We start from the raw sequence: 17,310 nt of genomic DNA, 5'->3' as shown, positions 1-17,310 counted from the left end.
AGGTCCTGTCCTTATTCCTTCCTGCTGCCTCCCCTTGGCCAGCAGGGTCTGTGGACGCATCACTTCTTCCTAGCCTGCTCTAATCTGCTTTTACTGGTTGAAGACTCCATGGTCTTGGCTCTTGGCTGCTGCCCTCATCCGGCCACCCAGGGCTTCCTCTCTCACGACTGCTCCATCACCATTGCCATTGTCCCACATTTCTGGCCAGTAGCAATGCTACATCTGAAGGTAGCAGCATATTTCTCACACTTCTGACACATGGGCAACTTAAACCACCTCCAGGAAAGCCTGGATGAGCCCAGACAACCCCATGGTCTTTCCACTCCTCACCCCCACCCCACCATGGGAGGAGTTAAGCTCAGAATCTCAGAGAGCTATCCCATTTAGAGAAACAGGAGGCAAACAGTATCTAAGGAAATGCAGAGTCAGTGCCTGGGTCTGAACTGGGAGGTGTAACAGGCAAAGCCAGGCGAGGTACAAAGGACAGAATGGTACCCTGAAAGGAAGGTCGCAGGTTTATAGGGCTCAGTGCCATCCTCGCCTTCTCCACAGAAGAGTCCCCTTGTCATAGACAGCTCAGAAGAGGGACCCCCCCAATGGTGTCTTCTCCCAGTCCATCAGCAAGTCTGTGCTGCTTTCTTTCAACTGTATTAAAAGTCACCATCTCCCAGAATCCCACTCAGATAAAAATGCTGCGTTCCTTCTAGACTGGAAGATGTAAACAATACAACACACGAGTGTGTCTGAGGATGTTTAGCTCTGTTTTGTATATTTGTATGAATTTGGCAATCCCATTAATGAATTTGCACAAGCCCATTCGTGCACTAGACTTGTGTGGCTATGTGTGAGGAAGCAGTTAACCTGCAAAGGGCCGCTTTTGAGTTCTCAATGTAATACTGTAGCTTTAGGCCTGACTTTAAAAATACTCTGCGTTCTCTGCAAATTAATGTTAAGTAACGGGGAAACAGGGCTCAGAAACATGATTGCCAAGGGCTAAGAGAGAAAGGGGACAGGAGATATTGAAAGAAGGACCTAGACCTTCAGTTAGACTGGGTGATTATGTTGAGGACATCTGTTTGGCTTGGTGACTATAGACTCTTGAAAATTACTAAGAGTAAGGGCTGGAGATGGCTCAGCAGTTAAGGGCACTTGTTGCTCTTGCAGAGGACCAGGGTTTGGTTCCCATCACCTGCATAGCAGCTCACAACCATCTGTAACTCCAGTTATAGATGATACAGCTGCAGATATTGATATCATTTTTTAAAACTTATTTATTATGTACAGTGTTCTGCCTGCATACATACCTCCACCCCAGAAGAGGACACCAGATCTCATTATAGATGGTAGTGAGCCATGATGCAGTTGCTGGGAATTGAACTCAGGACCTCTGGAAGAACAATCAGTGCTCTTAACCGCTGAGCCATCTCTCCAGCCCTAGATATTTTTTAAAAAAAAATCTTTATTTTATGTATATGAGTGACCTGTCTTCATGCACACCAGAAGGAGGGAATCAGATCCTGTTACAGATGATTGTGAGCCTCCATGTGGTTGCTGGGAATTGAACTCAGCACCCCTGGAAGAGCAGCCAGTGCTCTTAACCACTGAGCCATCTCTCCAGCCCAATAGATATTATTTTAACTGCTCCCAAAGAATATAATAAAAACCACCTGTGGGACAAGATTTCCTAGATAATTTTGTCTGCTGGGTCCCCAGGTAGGAAGATCTGTCTGGAGCTAGTGTCTGCTGAGGGACTTGTCAAAGCACCACAGTGCCCCTGACAGTAGACAGACTGGGTAGTGTTCTCTGGGTGTGCTCTCCCCTCCTTGTCTTGGGAGCAGTGGGTCAGTCTGTCTGAACACCCTGGGCTCTGTACCGCCTACTGTGCTGACCCAGGGGGAACATGCAGGTCACAGATATGAACCAGAGTGGCAACTGGTTGGAGAAACGGAGAGAAAACTCAGAACTTCCAATCAGAAGGAAAGGATACCTGCGCTACCCACTGTCACACAAACATGGTGACGATAACCACACGGCCCCACACTGGGAATAGGGCCAGAGAAAACTCACTGGCTACAGCCACCACCTGGCCACGGCCTTCTGTCCTGTCTGTGGAAGCAGGCAGCTGGCAGCCCAGGGCCTTGGAGTTTGGGGGCAGCTCCAGACGGTGTAGCCAGCTGCAGAAAGAACACTTTGGAAGTAGTCAGCAAGCACCACTCAGACACCTTCCTCCCTCCCTTCCTCCCTCCCTCCCTCTTTCCTTTCTCCCTTCCTCCCTCCCTTCCTGTCTTTCTTTTCCTTTTTCCTTGCATGTCTGGACAGGAGAGACCTGGGAAACTCCTTCATCTAGCCATTGTACGGCACACCGTCATCTCTCAGCAGCTGAGCACTGAGGTGCCACCTTCCATGGAACGCCCCTTCCTTTCTTACCCTTACATGACCCTTCTGGCCTCAGAACCAGGGACTCAAAGGCTCTGGGAAACTCCTAGAAGCTCCCAGCCTCCAGGCTCTTCCTTGCTTCTCCCTGCCTCTCGCTGGCTTCTCTGAAGCTTTTCTCTGGCGCCTGAAGATGCTTACTCTGGCAGTTGTCCCAGGCTTCCTGTGGCCCTCCACTTAGGGCAGGAGACAGGTGCTGGGATGTTCGCTGGCATTTGTGGACCAAGCAGAGGCCCAAGACTTGATGCCTGCCCTCCCTAGGGTATTCCCATCTCCTACCTGGGTTCCAGGTCTTGGTGGAGCAGACAGCTCCGAAGTTGAGGCTCAGAATTCCTGCAGCAGCTAGAAGCCTGTTAAGAGAGGTCAGGGGTCACAGAGTGGGAGAGGCGACTCAGAGGAGTCAGGAAAATCAGCTCTGGAACACAAAGGCGGTTATGCTAAACACACACACAGCTCTGAAACACAAAGGCGGTGATGCTACACACACACACACACACACACACACGGCTTGAGTGTTTGGGGTTTCTGTGACATTTAATCTGGTGGAGCACCACCCACCAATCACGGAAGACCTAATTCTTTTTGCTTTTTTTTTCTAAGTCCCTTTTATTTTATCTTCTACTTGCAACCAAAGCCACAGGCGAAGCCCAGATATACCTCTTTAGACACCACCAAACCACACACTACACTTAATGCACCTGGTCATGTGGCCAGCCTTGCTTAGAGCAAATGATTAAACCACTGGAACTGATGGTTAAAGCTGAGCATGCCCAGCTACAAATACAAAAGGGTGCCTGATCCTCATACCCACCCTGCGTTACCCCCCAGGGCATGCCCTCTGTGCATTTCCTCCCGTCACAGCTCCCCAAAAGACGAATGCTTACTCTGCCAGCGTCCCTGTACCCCAGGAAAGCTTAAGGTCACTCATACACAGAAATGTGCATTCAAGGAATCTCTTCTGGAAGAATCTGCCATGGCCTACAGGTGTGCACATGTTCTCCCTGATGCAAAACTAGCCTCTGGAGGAAAGAAGTACTTTCTTCCCGACCGTTCCAGGCACCTCCCTGTAGTGCAGAACAAGGAACAGTTAGCAGTTCCCATGATGGCCCCCACAAATGACAGTGGTAGGGTGGAGCCTTTGATACAGTTGTTTCTGAAGTTGCAGAGACGCACATCTGCTCCATATTAAGGAGACCCTGCTGAAGACTGAATTCATGTCAGTGGCCGGCAGGACAGAGAGCAGCTCCTGTGGTCGCCTCCTGTTGGACGCTCTCCCTGAGCAGGGACAAAGCTCAGTCTGGGGTCTTCTAGTCTAGCTCAGCCCACACACATACACACGCCCCCGCTGACACATGCCCACCTCCCTTAGAACCTTCTGCCCCAGTATCCTGAAGAGACATACAAAGGGAAAAATAGTCTGGCAACAGCTCAAGCTAAGACTCCGTGGAGATCCTGGACCCAGGCTAGTCATCTTTAACCCCAAATAAACTACCCACTCCACGTTCTTCTAGGGTACAAATCTGTGATCTCAGCTATTTCCCTAATGGGAAGGATGTCCGCTTTAAGCTTGCCAAATGAGACAGTCTGCCCGAAACTGTGGTTTTTAGCAAATTGCATGTTGCACAGAGACGATTAAAAGGACCACCGGAGTCCCCATGAGTCAGGGTGAGAAATCTTAAGAGGTTTTTTAGACAAATGATGTGCTTCTTGTGAGATGAAAACGATTTCTGTTTTTTTAAAAAAAGTGAAAAAGGAAGTCTGTAGGAAGTCTGTAGGAGTGGGATGGAGCTGGATGACAGTGTCCTCCTAAGCCTGGCATAACCTATAGGTGTGTCCAGAGAGCTAGCCCCGGAGGGAAGATAGTTCCAGAACCTTCCAAGCACCTCCCTGGAATGCGGAGCTGGGACAATTAGCAATCTTGGGAACACAAGAGGGGGAACCCCTGCATCCTAAGGAGTGTATAACAGGGTCAGCTTCTGTCTGGTTGCCCTGGTGATTCCAGGCAGCCTGGCGACAGGGCCCCATGGGTAATGGTACCTCCCCTAAGCAAGAGACCCAGGGAGAAGATGTGACGTCTTCAAGTTGTCCTCTGATCTCTGTGTGTGAGCCACGGTATGTCCCCATACCTCACTCATAAATAAATAAATGCGAAAATAGTTGGAGCCTATTTTATGCCAGTCTACAAACAGTTCCCTTGATCAATAAGAAGCAGGAGTTAAATCCCTTTCCCCTGGCCTTCCTATTTTTGCATATAATGAAAATGAAGAGATGGCTTGCAAAAGCAGCACATGAAGTGAAGCAGCCCATGGGTTTTGCCCAATGCCTGGAAATGCACATTTCTCTTAAGGCATTGCCCGTCATGGAGTAGTTTCCACATTCTTCTCTCATACAGAATGCAGCTTAGTCAACGCAACCTCTGACCCCTTATTACAGATTCTGAACTGATAAAAGTATAAATTAAATTACTTTCCTTGTGTATATTACACATATTAATCCTGACAGCTTTAAGGAATGCAGCCGTACAATGCTTCTTAGTTATAGAATTGAGCATCTGCAGATTTGGCTCTCAATATGGACAGACTGTTACCAGCCTTGGGCCTTCGTTTCCTGTGTATCAGGGGCAGGAGAAAAAGTAATGATGCTTGGAGTGGCTGTGGCGCTGTGTTTGTAGCTTATAGTGTACTCTACACACTGCTGGGTGGAGGGCTAGTGTTCACCCACTCACACCACCAGCCCTTACAGTGTTAAAACGGTGTAATTAGAATTAGCGTATCCTTCCTGTTAACACACTGGGGATACCTAAAGCAAGCTTGTGCTTCCAGTTTCTTTAAAAACCTGGACCTATGATTCCTGAGTTTACTGAACCCCTCTCGACACACACACACGAGAGAGAGAGAGAGAGAGAGAGAGAGAGAGAGAGAGAGAGAGAGAGAGAGAGAGCGCTAAAGCAGCTGTGGGTGAAGAGTCGTAAAATTAAGCACTAAATCCCACTTGAATATTTAGTAAGAACTGTAATCAGATAATCAGATAGACGCGCTGGCACTGCTGTATATTTCTCGAGATGGGACGGCCCACTGGAGCTCAGACCTGGAGAGCAGAGGATCGGGCCATCTATCACAGAGCTAGGGGTCGGGGTTCCAGGCCGAGGGAGCTATGAAGAGCCATGGTGGTGGGATGGAGGCTGGCCAAGTGCACAGGCTGGTTCCTATACTTGGGAGAAGCAGGTAGACAGGGAGAATAAAGTCCTCCTGGAGGCTTGGGCCGTGTGTGGCAGTAATGTGGCAACTCATTTGTTGGGACAAGTGAGGAGTCATGAAGCTGCTGGAGGACTTAACCTTGTCGGGGGTGAGGGGGCTAGCCCTCAGTTCAGACAGCTTTAGGCCATTCATGCTAACTGCTCTGAGATGATCAGCAGGGACAGGAGTGGGTGCTGATGTGGGAACAGTGACCACGAAGATGAGAAACCAGTGGATTTCAGACACACGAAGGAAGTGAAGGTTAAAGGTGCCAGAGGGAGGGCAGTGATCCCAGGTTATACTTTGGGCAAGTTTTGACTATAATAATTTATTATCATTTGGTATATAATTGATACAGGAAGAACATATTTTCATAATTCTAAGATATTCTCAGTCCCTTATATGCCAGTTTGTTTTAATGCAACAAAACCATCAGCGCCTTAGCCAGTGATTTAGGTATGATGGCTGATAAGTCGCCTTGGATTTCAATTACATGTAGTAAACTCCAATAAACAAATATAATTCCTCAAGCATCACTGTCTCAAGGCCAAGGGCCTTTGTGACAGTAACCCAAGAGAGCCAGACAGACACTCCCAGCTGGCCTGCCAGCAGCACTCGGCTGCTTGAGAAAGAAGTTAAGTGTAAATCTGACAACAGGACCTGGTTCCTGTTCTCATCTGCTGTCGTGTGCTGGTCGCCAGCGCGACCTTGTCTCTTCTCATTTGATTTCAGTTCACGATCTAGATGCCAAACCTCTCAGACCTAATGTGTAAAGAAAGCTCGGTGTGTTCCCAGAGACCAGGTGAGCCTAGGGGACAGAAGCACTTTTCAGCGTGAGCTCCCTACGCATGGCTCCGCTAAGCTTAGAGGTTTTCTGGACCCAGTGACATTGTGGGTGGGTGGAAACACCTGTCTATTGGGTGGCTTCTGACCAGGTGGGACATTACTGCCTTTGTCCCTGAGAAAACTGACTGATGGTAGCCTGTGAGAAGCTTCTGTCTTCCTGAGTTCAGTGTGATATATCCATTTATTTGCTCGTGTCTTGTTTCCAGTTTTTTACTTTTTTTACTTTTTTATTTATGTGTGTGTTGTCTGCGTATGTATATACACACGTTTGTGCTGATGCCCACAGAGGCCTGAAGAGGGCACCAGATGCCCTGGAGCTAGAGTTTAGGAAGTTGGGAGCTGTCTGATGTTTGGTGTTGGGAAATGAACTCCAGGCCTCTAGAACAGGAAGCACTCCTAACCATTGAGCCATTCAGCCCCTCTGGTTAAATTTCTAGCAAATCTAAATTTAAAGTAAAAATTCTGATTGAGGTACTGGGAATATAGATCAGTGGTTGGGCATTTGCTTGATATGTACAAGGCCCTGAGTTTAATAATAGTGACTTCTTCAAGGCAAAAATAAAGATTCCAATGTAAATTTACTTCAGCAAGGAGTTCAGCAACAAAATGAGATTTCTAGACCATCATTGTACGAAGGCAAGGAAATAAAGGGCAGTCTGAGTGCCTTTTTCTTTTTTTTTTATATTAAATTGTGTGTGTGCACATGCGTGTATGTGTGTGAGTGCGTGTGTGTGTATCCACAGTGCACATGTAGAAATCAGAAGACAACTTGTAAGAGTCCGTTTTCTATTTCCACCATGTGAGTTTCAGGGATGGAACTCAGGTCTTCAGCCTTGGCGGTAAGCACCTTTACCTGCTGAGCCATCTGATAGCCCTCCTCCTCCCAAGTCTTGACTCACCATCTGGCTTTTCTGCCAGTCCTAATGAGATGCAGCTACCAATGATGGGACCATGAGCCTGGGAGCCAAACTCTTGACATTCTGTGTCTCCAGTCATGGGGCCACCAGAATGGTGGTGCCTTTTGAGAGGTCCCTAGAGTGGGTAACAAAGGAATGTCTGCAAAGGATGTTTGAGCATGTGCTCTTGTACATGCCCGCCTGTGCCCATTGCCACACGGACCTTCATTCTGGAAACACTGCCTTTCCCTGGAGGCTGAGTTGGGTTTCCCTGTCAGAAAGGCTGAGCTCCTGTGATTCAGCTTTGCCCCCATTCTACAGGACATTCTCTCCACAGTTGTCCTGCCCAAGCACTGGCCACATTTTCTCTAGCCTCCCGATTTTCTTTCAAGACCAACTGAGTAGCTTTAGCCAAATAAAATAGAAGATGTCCCCAGCTGGCTCGCACAGTACATTCCCCAAGTTCCCAGTGCTTGCAGCATCAGAGTTACAACTGCATTGCTGGGGGCTCTCGGTTACCGTCTTCCTAGAAGAAAAAAATCCAGCCCGTTCAAGCAGAAATTTATCTAGTAAAGAATGACTGTTCCAAAAGAGGGCAGCAGCATGGTGGGTGCTTCGCTGTGGAGCCTAGTGAGTTTTTAGGACTATTTATGAGGTGAATGCATGTTCATGGGGTACCCCAACTACTTCCGGAATTGTAGTTGACTGATCTCTTTAGGATATCTCTTTCTCTGCTCCTTTCAAGCCCACAAAGTCGAGTGTGTTTGTGTGTGTCGGAATTCCCGTGTAAGTGATGTCATAAGGAGGTGTTTGCAGAAGCAGATCTGTGTATGTGTAGGGAATGATCTAGTGCCCTCATTTCTGGTGAAGCGGGAATGACCTATCTGCAGTCACCACCAGGATATTTAACCTCAGGAGACAAAGTACTAAATACAGCGGTTGTTGAAATAAGAGCAGCAGGCTAAGTTCCTAGCACCCGGCCGCCCGCACGGCTAGCTTTATACCCGAAATAATTACACGGAAACTGTATTCTTTTGAACACTGCCTGGCCCATTAGTTCCAGCCTCTGATTGGCTAGCTCTTACATACTGATCTAACCCATTTCTAATATTCTATGTAGCACCACGAGCTGGCTTACCAGGAAAGATCTTAACCTGCGTCTGTCTGGAGTGGGAGAATCATGGCGACTGCCTGACTCAGCTTCTTTCTCCCAGAATTCTGTTCTGTTTACTCCACCCACCTAAGGGTTGGCCTATCAAATTGGCCTAGGCGTTTATTATTAATTAACCAATGAAAGCAACAGATTAGAAAGAAATCACTCCCACATCAAGCAGTAGCCCCCAGCTACCTCTTATCATGCCTTTGTGAGGCTGTTTAGGGTCCCATGATTCATCTTTTTTTTTTTTTTTTTTTGGTTTTTTGAGACAGGGTTTCTCTGTAGCTAGTAGGAGCCTGTCCTGGAACTAGCTCTTGTGTAGACCAGACTGGCCTTGAACTCACAGAGGTCTCCTGTCTCTGTCTCCCTGCTGGGATTAAAGGTGTGCCCCACCGCCGCCGCCCAGCCATTGTGTTATATTAAATTGAGACTTTATCATGAAAGTTGAGGCCAGGGTTTTACAATAGTATATCAGGTGCACAAGTAGGAACAGGCTTCTGGGGATCCCCCCTCCCCCTCCAACTTCCCTCTAGCTTCACCACTCCTGTCTCTAAATAGCAATTATGGGGAGACTTTTCCTTATAGTTATTACAATCCCCATTTGATGGACAGACAATTCAGAGCTTTACTTAAGGCTGCACAGTTGTTCATTGAGTCTGGGAGGGGTTGTGGGGGGGCAGTCTGTTATCCCCTCTCCTTTCTGACTGCCTTTTGAGGAATTTTGTTTTCCTCATCTCTTGGGGTTGTTTAACTAAGGTCCATTGCCTTCTCTATGCTAAGACATAGGCATACGACTGAAGATGGACCAATTGAAACTACCTTCCTAGAATGTAAGCCTTGAGTTGAGGGCTGAAACATCCAGAAAATGGCTGGAGCCCTCATTTCTCTCTGCATGAGCTCCGTAACCTTGTTATAAATTCCACTTTTGCCTTGGCCAACCCAAAGCCGAGTCTGTCTCTCAGCTGTGTTCAGTTTATCACTGGCTTGAGCCCGAGCTGAGGGATGCCCCACCCCACCTGTCTGTGCTCTCTCCCTTTTTTGAACCCTCCTGACCTCTTCAGATAGCCGCCTGCATCTGAAAATGGAACCAACTCCGTGAGCCCAACAGGCCCCCGGTGCCGGGAATCTTTTTTTTTTTTTTTTTTGGTTTTTCGAGACAGGGTTTCTCTGTGGTTTTGGAGCCTGTCCTGGAACTAGCTCTTGTAGACCAGGCTGGTCTCAAACTCACAGAGATCCGCCTGCCTCTGCCTCCCAAGTGCTGGGATTAAAGGCGTGCACCACCACCGCCTGGCTGGTGCTGGGAATCTTGAGGTACATATGCCACCATCTGCATGATTTTTCTCTGGGTGATGATAGGTGTCAGCTTGGAAAATTCTAGCAGTCCGGCCTGCCAGTGACAGCTTTTGTTCATGGACCACAGCTCCTGACCGTCTGTCCCTCAGTCACTGCACTGTCTAAGAGGGATCTCAGTATTTGGTGATGTTGGAGTCATGTCCCACCTTCACTGTCTGAGTAGGATGATGTTGCAGAGTAAATGACTTGCCCAGACTCAGACTGAAGCGAAATCTGTCAGTCATTCCCTGGAAAGTTACTCATCTGGCCCAGTTGTCTTAGGCAGGAGGAAGAGGAGTGTGCGTTCTTGCCTCTGGGTGTACCTCTATGTGTGTGTCTTTGTGTGTGCCCATATGGGTGGGTGGGTGGGTGTGTTGGCCAGGGTGGCTTTTGTTGACAGGACTGTCTAAAGTTGTCATTCAGTGGAATCCTTCGATGAATAGACTCCAGGATGCAGCAGTTTTAAAAACACACACCAACCCGTCAAACGCTTACCCACATGAGATGCAAAGGAAAGAGACTGGTCTGGTGAGGGCTCAGCTTTGCTTCTGAAAGGGTTCCCCCTCTCTCCAGGGACAGCAGATGGTCTTTTGGACTAGACTCGCCAGGCTAATCTTCCCTGAAACGGGGCTTTTGGCTAAAGCCATGGTTTTAACTTGAGCTTGGTCTTGAGGGAATAGGGAATCAGAAAAGGGAGACCTTGGGGAGCTCACGGGCTCCACGCTCGTGGTGAGCGCAGTAGTGAGATGCTAAGGTTTATGTCATGGTAGCGCTCCATTTCAAGCAGAAGGTGGGGCTGATGTGAGGATCTTTCAGCCTTGCAGATATGTGTTCCCAGGGCCCTCCATCCAGTCCCTGATCACTGTTATGTTGGGAACTGCAATCTAGTGTTCTGAGGAGTTGGCCTAGATACGTGCAGATGAACCCCCTTCCTCAAGAGCAATACTTTTTGAACTAATTCTTAGTAACCAGATGGGGGAACCTTAAGTTTCCAGGGCAGGTATTATTTGGAATCTCTTGCTGGGAGGCAGGGCTTGCTGAAGGCAAGCCCAGGTATTGCTACACCATGGCTGCTATGAACGGGCTAGGGACTGGGTTAAATAACTCAGCTCCCTGCATCTTTCTTTACCTGTTTGAGAAGACAGAGTAACTGTGTCCTGATTTTTCATTCAGATTCAGAGTTAGGGCACTGTATGGTCTGTATGGGAAATGTCAATTAAATGTCCCGTCTTTTCTATCAAAGGACTGAATGAAATAATTAGTAGGGCTGGGTGTGGTGGCACACACCTTTAATCCCACCTCTCTTCAAATTTGACGCCGGCCTGGTCTCTCAAACAGTAAAAGACTTTAATAAAGACACCACCTGCCACAAGGTCCTTCCCCAGTCTGCAGTTTTCTAAGATAGAAGTATGTCCTCCATGCTGCATCCTGGCCTCAGAAGCTACTCTTGGCTTACCTGCCAGGTGTAGAGGTAACGAACTGGAGAAGAGTGTGAGGCACAGGAAGGACCCTTTGCACTTTGACTAGAAGCCCAGCAGGACCATGGGTGTGCTCAGGTGTGCTTGCCTGGTGCATTTAAAGCAGCTGTGCAGCCTTCTGCAGAAGTAAAATGCTCTGTGTTGCTGACACATTGCATTGCACGGTTGTTTCCTTGGGACACCAGGCCCCTGTCTAACAAAGCCCCTTGGATTATCGCCAGTAAAACTCAAGCAAAACGTAAGCAGTTAATAGCATGTTGGAAAACTATAGTACCTCTTTATTTAAAAACACTTGTTTTTTGGTTATATGCATACATGTTCGTGTGTCACAGATATATTTGTAATGTTGTGTTGTGTGTGTCATGTATCTGTGGCTCCTGATATTGGACTATTTTGTTATAATTTGACAAGTGAAACCATGAGGTTGAAGCTAAGCCACAAGTGTAGGGAAACAAGCCTTTGAACTTAAGTTCACATTTTCCCCTCTACCTGACTTTGTTTGCGGGGACAGTTCCAGAAGCATGTCATTGGAGCCGCTTATTTCATCCTGTGTGGAACAGGCATCTGTAGACTGCTCAGAGCACTGTAGAGGTTCACATTTAGTACATGTGTGCGTGTGTGTGTGTGTGTACTTGTAGCTAGGACTTGAACTCCAAGCATTGAGCGTGCCAGGCAAGTAAAAGCACTACCACCGAACTACGCCCCATATGCTGAGAATTGTTTTTAAACTGTAGTAACGCACCTGGGGAGCCCTACAGGCCCCCATTTCCATGACTAGGACAACCTGTCATTTCCATCTTCTCATTTGTAAATCTCATTGTGATGTTGCTTATTCCCCAAATACTGCCTGGTACTGGTGGAGGAATTGCCTTGTGCAGTTAGATGGCTGCTCTGCCCTGTTTGCCCCTCAGAGAATCGGTGATCACAGGATAGACCCTTAAACATGCAGAGCTGTTAGTAATCCCTCCCTTGGATATATGGGACTTCCCCTAACATTGTGTAAACAGGAGAAAGATCAGCAGGGATAGTGCTGCGGCTGGTATGGCCCAATCCCCGTGTCACGTTCACAAGTTCATTTAAATGGCCTGCTTGTTCTCTAGGATAGACTTTATTTAATAAGAACATAAACATTGAGCTTGCTAAAGACATTGGGAAGCCATAGATGTAGCGAAGGCACACTTTAGGGGTCGGCAGTTTGGGATTTGAGCTTTATTCTTCTCATTTCCTAGCTGCACAGCCTTGCAAAACCGCTTGCTTCTCTAGACTGTGCTTGTGTTGTCTGTGAAACAGGCCTGTTCTCCATCAGGCCAGCTAGTTGTCCGTTGTTGTAGTTACTTTGTTTTGTTTTTTGTACACCACCTGCCTAGTATGTGCAGTGGCGGGAATTGGGAATTGGACGCAGGGCCTTATGCACGCTAGACGAGCACTCTACCAAGTGAGCTATATCTCCAGCCTGTAGTTCTGAAGATGACAGATAGATGTACGTACACAATAGACCTAGGCTGGTGCCCGACGCATAACTGAATGTTCCACAAATGCTGGCTGTTGTACTTTTCATATAGAAGTGTCTGTGTGTGCATGCATGTGTGTTATATGTATGTGTATATTACAGTCTTGATTATAGCCTTGTGCTTAATGTCTTGTATTTACACATATATTGCACATGTACATATATATAACTCTTGTATTTTCTTACATGGTAAACATTTTCACGTCTTGATAAACAAAACATATTTTCTTGAAATCTGGAGGGGTTTTAGCAAGCTGCAACACCGTTTCTGTTTCTGATACATATTTGTGACAAATTAATTTCCTCCTTTTTTTCCATTATGAAAATGTGTGGAGTCTCAGCTGTGTAATTATTTGTGCTTTGCTAGTGGGAAAAAAAAAAAAAAGCAAACAGGCACATCGCGGTGGGACTCGAGCAGTGGGACTCTACCCAGCTGCTTTATTCTTGTGCACAGACTCGTGGTGGGCGGACTGCAGAAATTCTCGCTCTTGGAAGAGTTTTTTAAGCCCCTGGGAAGCTGAACAGGGAGGAAAGAGCGAATTTTAAAAGCTGCTGTCTGCCTCCTCTAATTAACTTGCTCTCTGCTTCTGGGAGGCAGTGTGGAAATATGCAAACAAGGCCAGCAGCACCAGAAGTGGCCCACAGTGGCCCATGGTGTTTTGATGCACACAGTTCATCGTAAAAAGATGATGAGGCACAATGAGCACGGTGTCCTCATGCCCTGCCCACCCGAGGCCCCGGGTGAGTGGTGGTTCTCTGAGCAGGTGTGCAGGCTGGCGGCTGCTGCAGTAGGAACCTCACTGGAATTCACAGCTGGGATGCAAGAGCATCTGGCCCCTCCTTGTCACTTGTGCCACTGAGAAAGACCAGGGCCCTTTGTGTTCCAAAGCCTTGAGTGCCTAGAGGTGCAGAAGCAACAGGACAAGCTTTTGTTGTGTGTGTCCCCCCCATCCCGTCCCCCCCCCCCAGCTTGAGTAGGTGGCCTGGGGCCTCTGAACTCAGGAGATGCTCACGGCATATTTTGCTAGGGGACCGGGGCAGCTTCCTTTTCTGTTGATGCCATGAAAAAGGTTTAGATCCCAAGAGATGCTAGCAAGAACATTATAGGCGGGAACTGGGGCTGTTTTTCCGTGGAGATGGCTTTTGGCTCCGGGCAGATGTGGTTCCCAGTGGAATGGACCCATTGGATGTGGGCAGCGGTGAGCAACCGTGGGGATTCTAGGCTGCTAGCTGCCCAAGGAGCTCCAGAAAGAGGCATGTTAACTCTGTGTTTTGTTGTGGTTGTCCCTGATGTTTATGCTAGGGTGAGGACACTGGTTCCCAGGACTACACCCCAGGCCTAGATCAGGACATTCATTCCTCTCTGCTGTTCATTTGTGTAACCTCCCTGTGTTTCCATACTCTTGAAACCTCACCTACCAATCTGCTGCTGTGCAAGTGTGGGTGGAGCTTAAATTTTCCCCATAGACAAAAGCTAGGTCTGTTAGCATTGATATGCGAGTGGGAAAGAAATCAGTGGCCTCCCTGTTGTGTTTGTGAGAATTAAGTGTTTGCTAGTGAAATCTGATACAAAGTTGGCTTTAGCTCCTTGGGTTCCATAAAAACAGTTCTGATGTTTTTGTTGATTTCTTTGAGTCCCAAACATGATACATAGTTGAGGATGACCTTGAACTTCTGATCCTCCTGCCTCAACCTCAAGTGCTAATATTATACAGACCCCTATGCCTGTTTTGTGTTAAGAGTTAAGCCTGTGGTTTTACGCGTGTTAGACAGTAACTTCCTAGTTAGCCCCATCTCCAGCCCTGATGTAGATGAACTCATCAAACGGCTCATTTCCTAGGTCCTAATCTAATGGTCTGCAGAGAGGGGTCTGTTGCTTGCTTTGCTGACACTCTGCTGGTCAGCTGATGGTCTTTAGAAGATGGTGACCTCTTCCAAGGTAACTAATTCTGTGACCCTGTGGAGCTGAGCATTTGGGAGCCTCTCACAGTGTTGGGGGAGGCTCCTGTTCACTGATACCCATGTGATCTAGTGTGCTGTGACATGACCTGTTTATAAATCTTCAGCCGTCCTATGTGGCCACCCTCCTGGTAGTCTCCTCCTTCCTTGCCAGGGATCAGCACATTGGAACTGTTCTGAGATGGGGGCCGCATGCTGCTGCTCCCCACAGAGTCTGTCCTCCCAGGTAAGGTTGGCCTTGGTCCTGTGGCCATCCTGAGCCAGTGAACTGCTGCCCTGTGTCTTAAGAGGCAGCAAGAGAACTTATAACTGGGTTGCCCATTCCTCTGACTGAGATCAAGTAGCTTGGGGCAGAAGGAAGGGAGAAGGCTTGTCCACTGACTTGTTACCAAGAGAAACTTTCCTTGGTGGGCTTTTGGCCCAGGTCTCTGCATAAAGAGGCTTCCTTTCAGGTAGACTTTCTTAGGGACCACCAAGGGCTATCGCCACACCACTGAGGAGTGGCTGGCCATGCTTTGTGGCTTGGTCTGGCATGCCCTCCACTGGCAGGCTTCCCGACTCTCACTCATTCACTCTACAGATGGTCATTCATTGCCTTCCGTTTTAGGCCCTGGGTACTGTGCAAAACAAGGCCAACCATCTGCATGGTGATTTCAGCCCAGGAGAAGAGACCAATAAATATCTCGAAGCACAGGGAAGGCAGAGGGTAGAAAGAATGGCAGACTGGGGTGGGGAGAGAGTGAATGCAAATAGAATTTACGAGATGAGAATCCTGGAGGTGGGCTGGCGCCATCGTGGTGAACATTAAAAACTGTCCATCTTTTAGCCTGACTCGGTGTGCCAGGTAACACACACCAAAATGTATCCACAGACCCCACTGGGTGTGAATTTGCCACTAGATGGACATGTGTCTTTCAAGCTACATTCAAAGAACCTATCATTTGATCTTAATGCCAGTGGCAGAGTTCCTGGGAAAAATGCTTTGAGGTGACCTCCACACCTGTCTCAACAGTTGAATTGAGTGTCGGTCCCAAATCTACTTGTCGGAGAGTAAGAAGGCCGTGCCTTCTCAGCAGAATGTCCACTTGGCGGTCTTACCTATGTTTCTTATCTCTCTCTTCCAGGAGTTCCGACTCGGAGGAAGCCTTTGAGACCCCTGAATCAACGACCCCTGTCAAAGCACCACCAGCCCCACCCCCACCACCCCCTGAAGTCACCCCAGAGCCTGAGGTCAGCGCTCCACCGGTCCCAGAAGAATCAGGTAACCAGATAGCAGGAGCCAGTGGCTCTAGGGGACAGAGTTGACGTTTAGACAGCCCACAGTGGTTGATGCCCTTTCTCTTGGCTATGTTTTACGCTTCGCTGGTTTTTAGGGCGTCTAAGGGTAAACATAGAGTGGGTTGTGCTGGGTGCGTACTAGAAGTGTTTCTGTTGATTGAGCTCTTACGGGCTCGGGGAGGTTTGAGGGTTGAGGTAACTGGGTGATGGACATTTGAGGCAGAATCTGATAGACCCCTTCTCCCATGTGAATCTTGACACGAGACAGCTCAGTTCACTCTACACTTGCATTCCAAGGACAACCCTCCCAGGCGGGGGAGTGCTTGCGAGCCCATGAGTAAGAAGAGTCAGTCAGTAGAGGATGACCCCTTGGACATTTGGGTTTCCTGATGGCTTGACACTTGCCCACATCTCTTGTCTCCTCGTAGGAGTTAATTAGCACCTTCACGTACAATTTAGATGTGGCCATTACTGGGGTCGGAACAGATCATCTCCAATGGATGCTGTTCTGCACGCTTCCCCATTATACCAGAGAAGCTGGTGCCACCTCTAATGGGAAGTTTAAGGTCTGAAAAGAGATTTAGCCAGGTAGAAATGACCCCACGGGATCCACATGGTTCTATCCTTAGACACTGCTCTGGCCTCCTAGGCCTCAGCCCTCCTCCATGGTGAGTATACACAGAGTCAGTTCCCTGCAGACTATGCGGTAGGTTCTGTGGGCAGTCACTTCTAAGGTCCACCTCCTCTCCTGGCCTAACCCTATCTTCCTGATGGCCTACTTTGTCTTCAGAGGAACCAAGAATAGAATGTGGACCTTGAGGCTGAGCACCCGCAGCCTGGCTGGAGACATCCCTAGCAGGGATGAAGCTGGCAGTTGAGGAAGACAGGCCTAAGTCTGGGCTTACCTTTGCGCTGGTCAGGAAGCAAGTGCTTTGTAACTGAAAATAACATTTTGGTCTTGATGTTGACGTTGTTTAAAAAAAAAAAAAAAGGATGGGATTATTTTTCCTCCTGATGGTTTATACAGGCCACTGATTTAGAAAGTATTCAAGGCCCAAGGTTTGGTTGAACAACTGGGATGCCTTGTGCTGGGGAGCAGAGCAGTTTTCACCAGATGGGGGCTTCACACTGAGGGCTGACAGGACTGGCGGAGCCAGAGAGCTGCTTGCAGTTCTGAGACTTAGTG

At 48.1% G+C, this 17,310-nt stretch overlaps 1 protein-coding gene across 5 annotated transcripts in view; it reads left to right on the top strand.

The window, feature by feature from the left end:
- Tacc2 (transforming acidic coiled-coil containing protein 2) overlaps positions 1-17,310 on the top strand; it is a 112,553-nt gene that overhangs the window by 49,556 nt on the left and 45,687 nt on the right. For all 5 annotated transcript variants that reach the window (XM_057779553.1, XM_057779557.1, XM_057779556.1 and 2 more), the window contains one exon: positions 15,971-16,107. Coding sequence is in view for 4 of the 5 variants with exons in the window: in XM_057779557.1 (XP_057635540.1) it covers positions 15,971-16,107 (137 nt within the window). In the remaining variant the exon portion in view is untranslated. The remainder of the gene's footprint in view (positions 1-15,970; positions 16,108-17,310) is intronic.

Source organism: Chionomys nivalis, chromosome 8, assembly GCF_950005125.1.
Source record: "Chionomys nivalis chromosome 8, mChiNiv1.1, whole genome shotgun sequence".
Taxonomy (NCBI): Eukaryota; Metazoa; Chordata; class Mammalia; order Rodentia; family Cricetidae; genus Chionomys; species Chionomys nivalis.
This window is presented reverse-complemented; position numbering and strand designations above follow the sequence as displayed.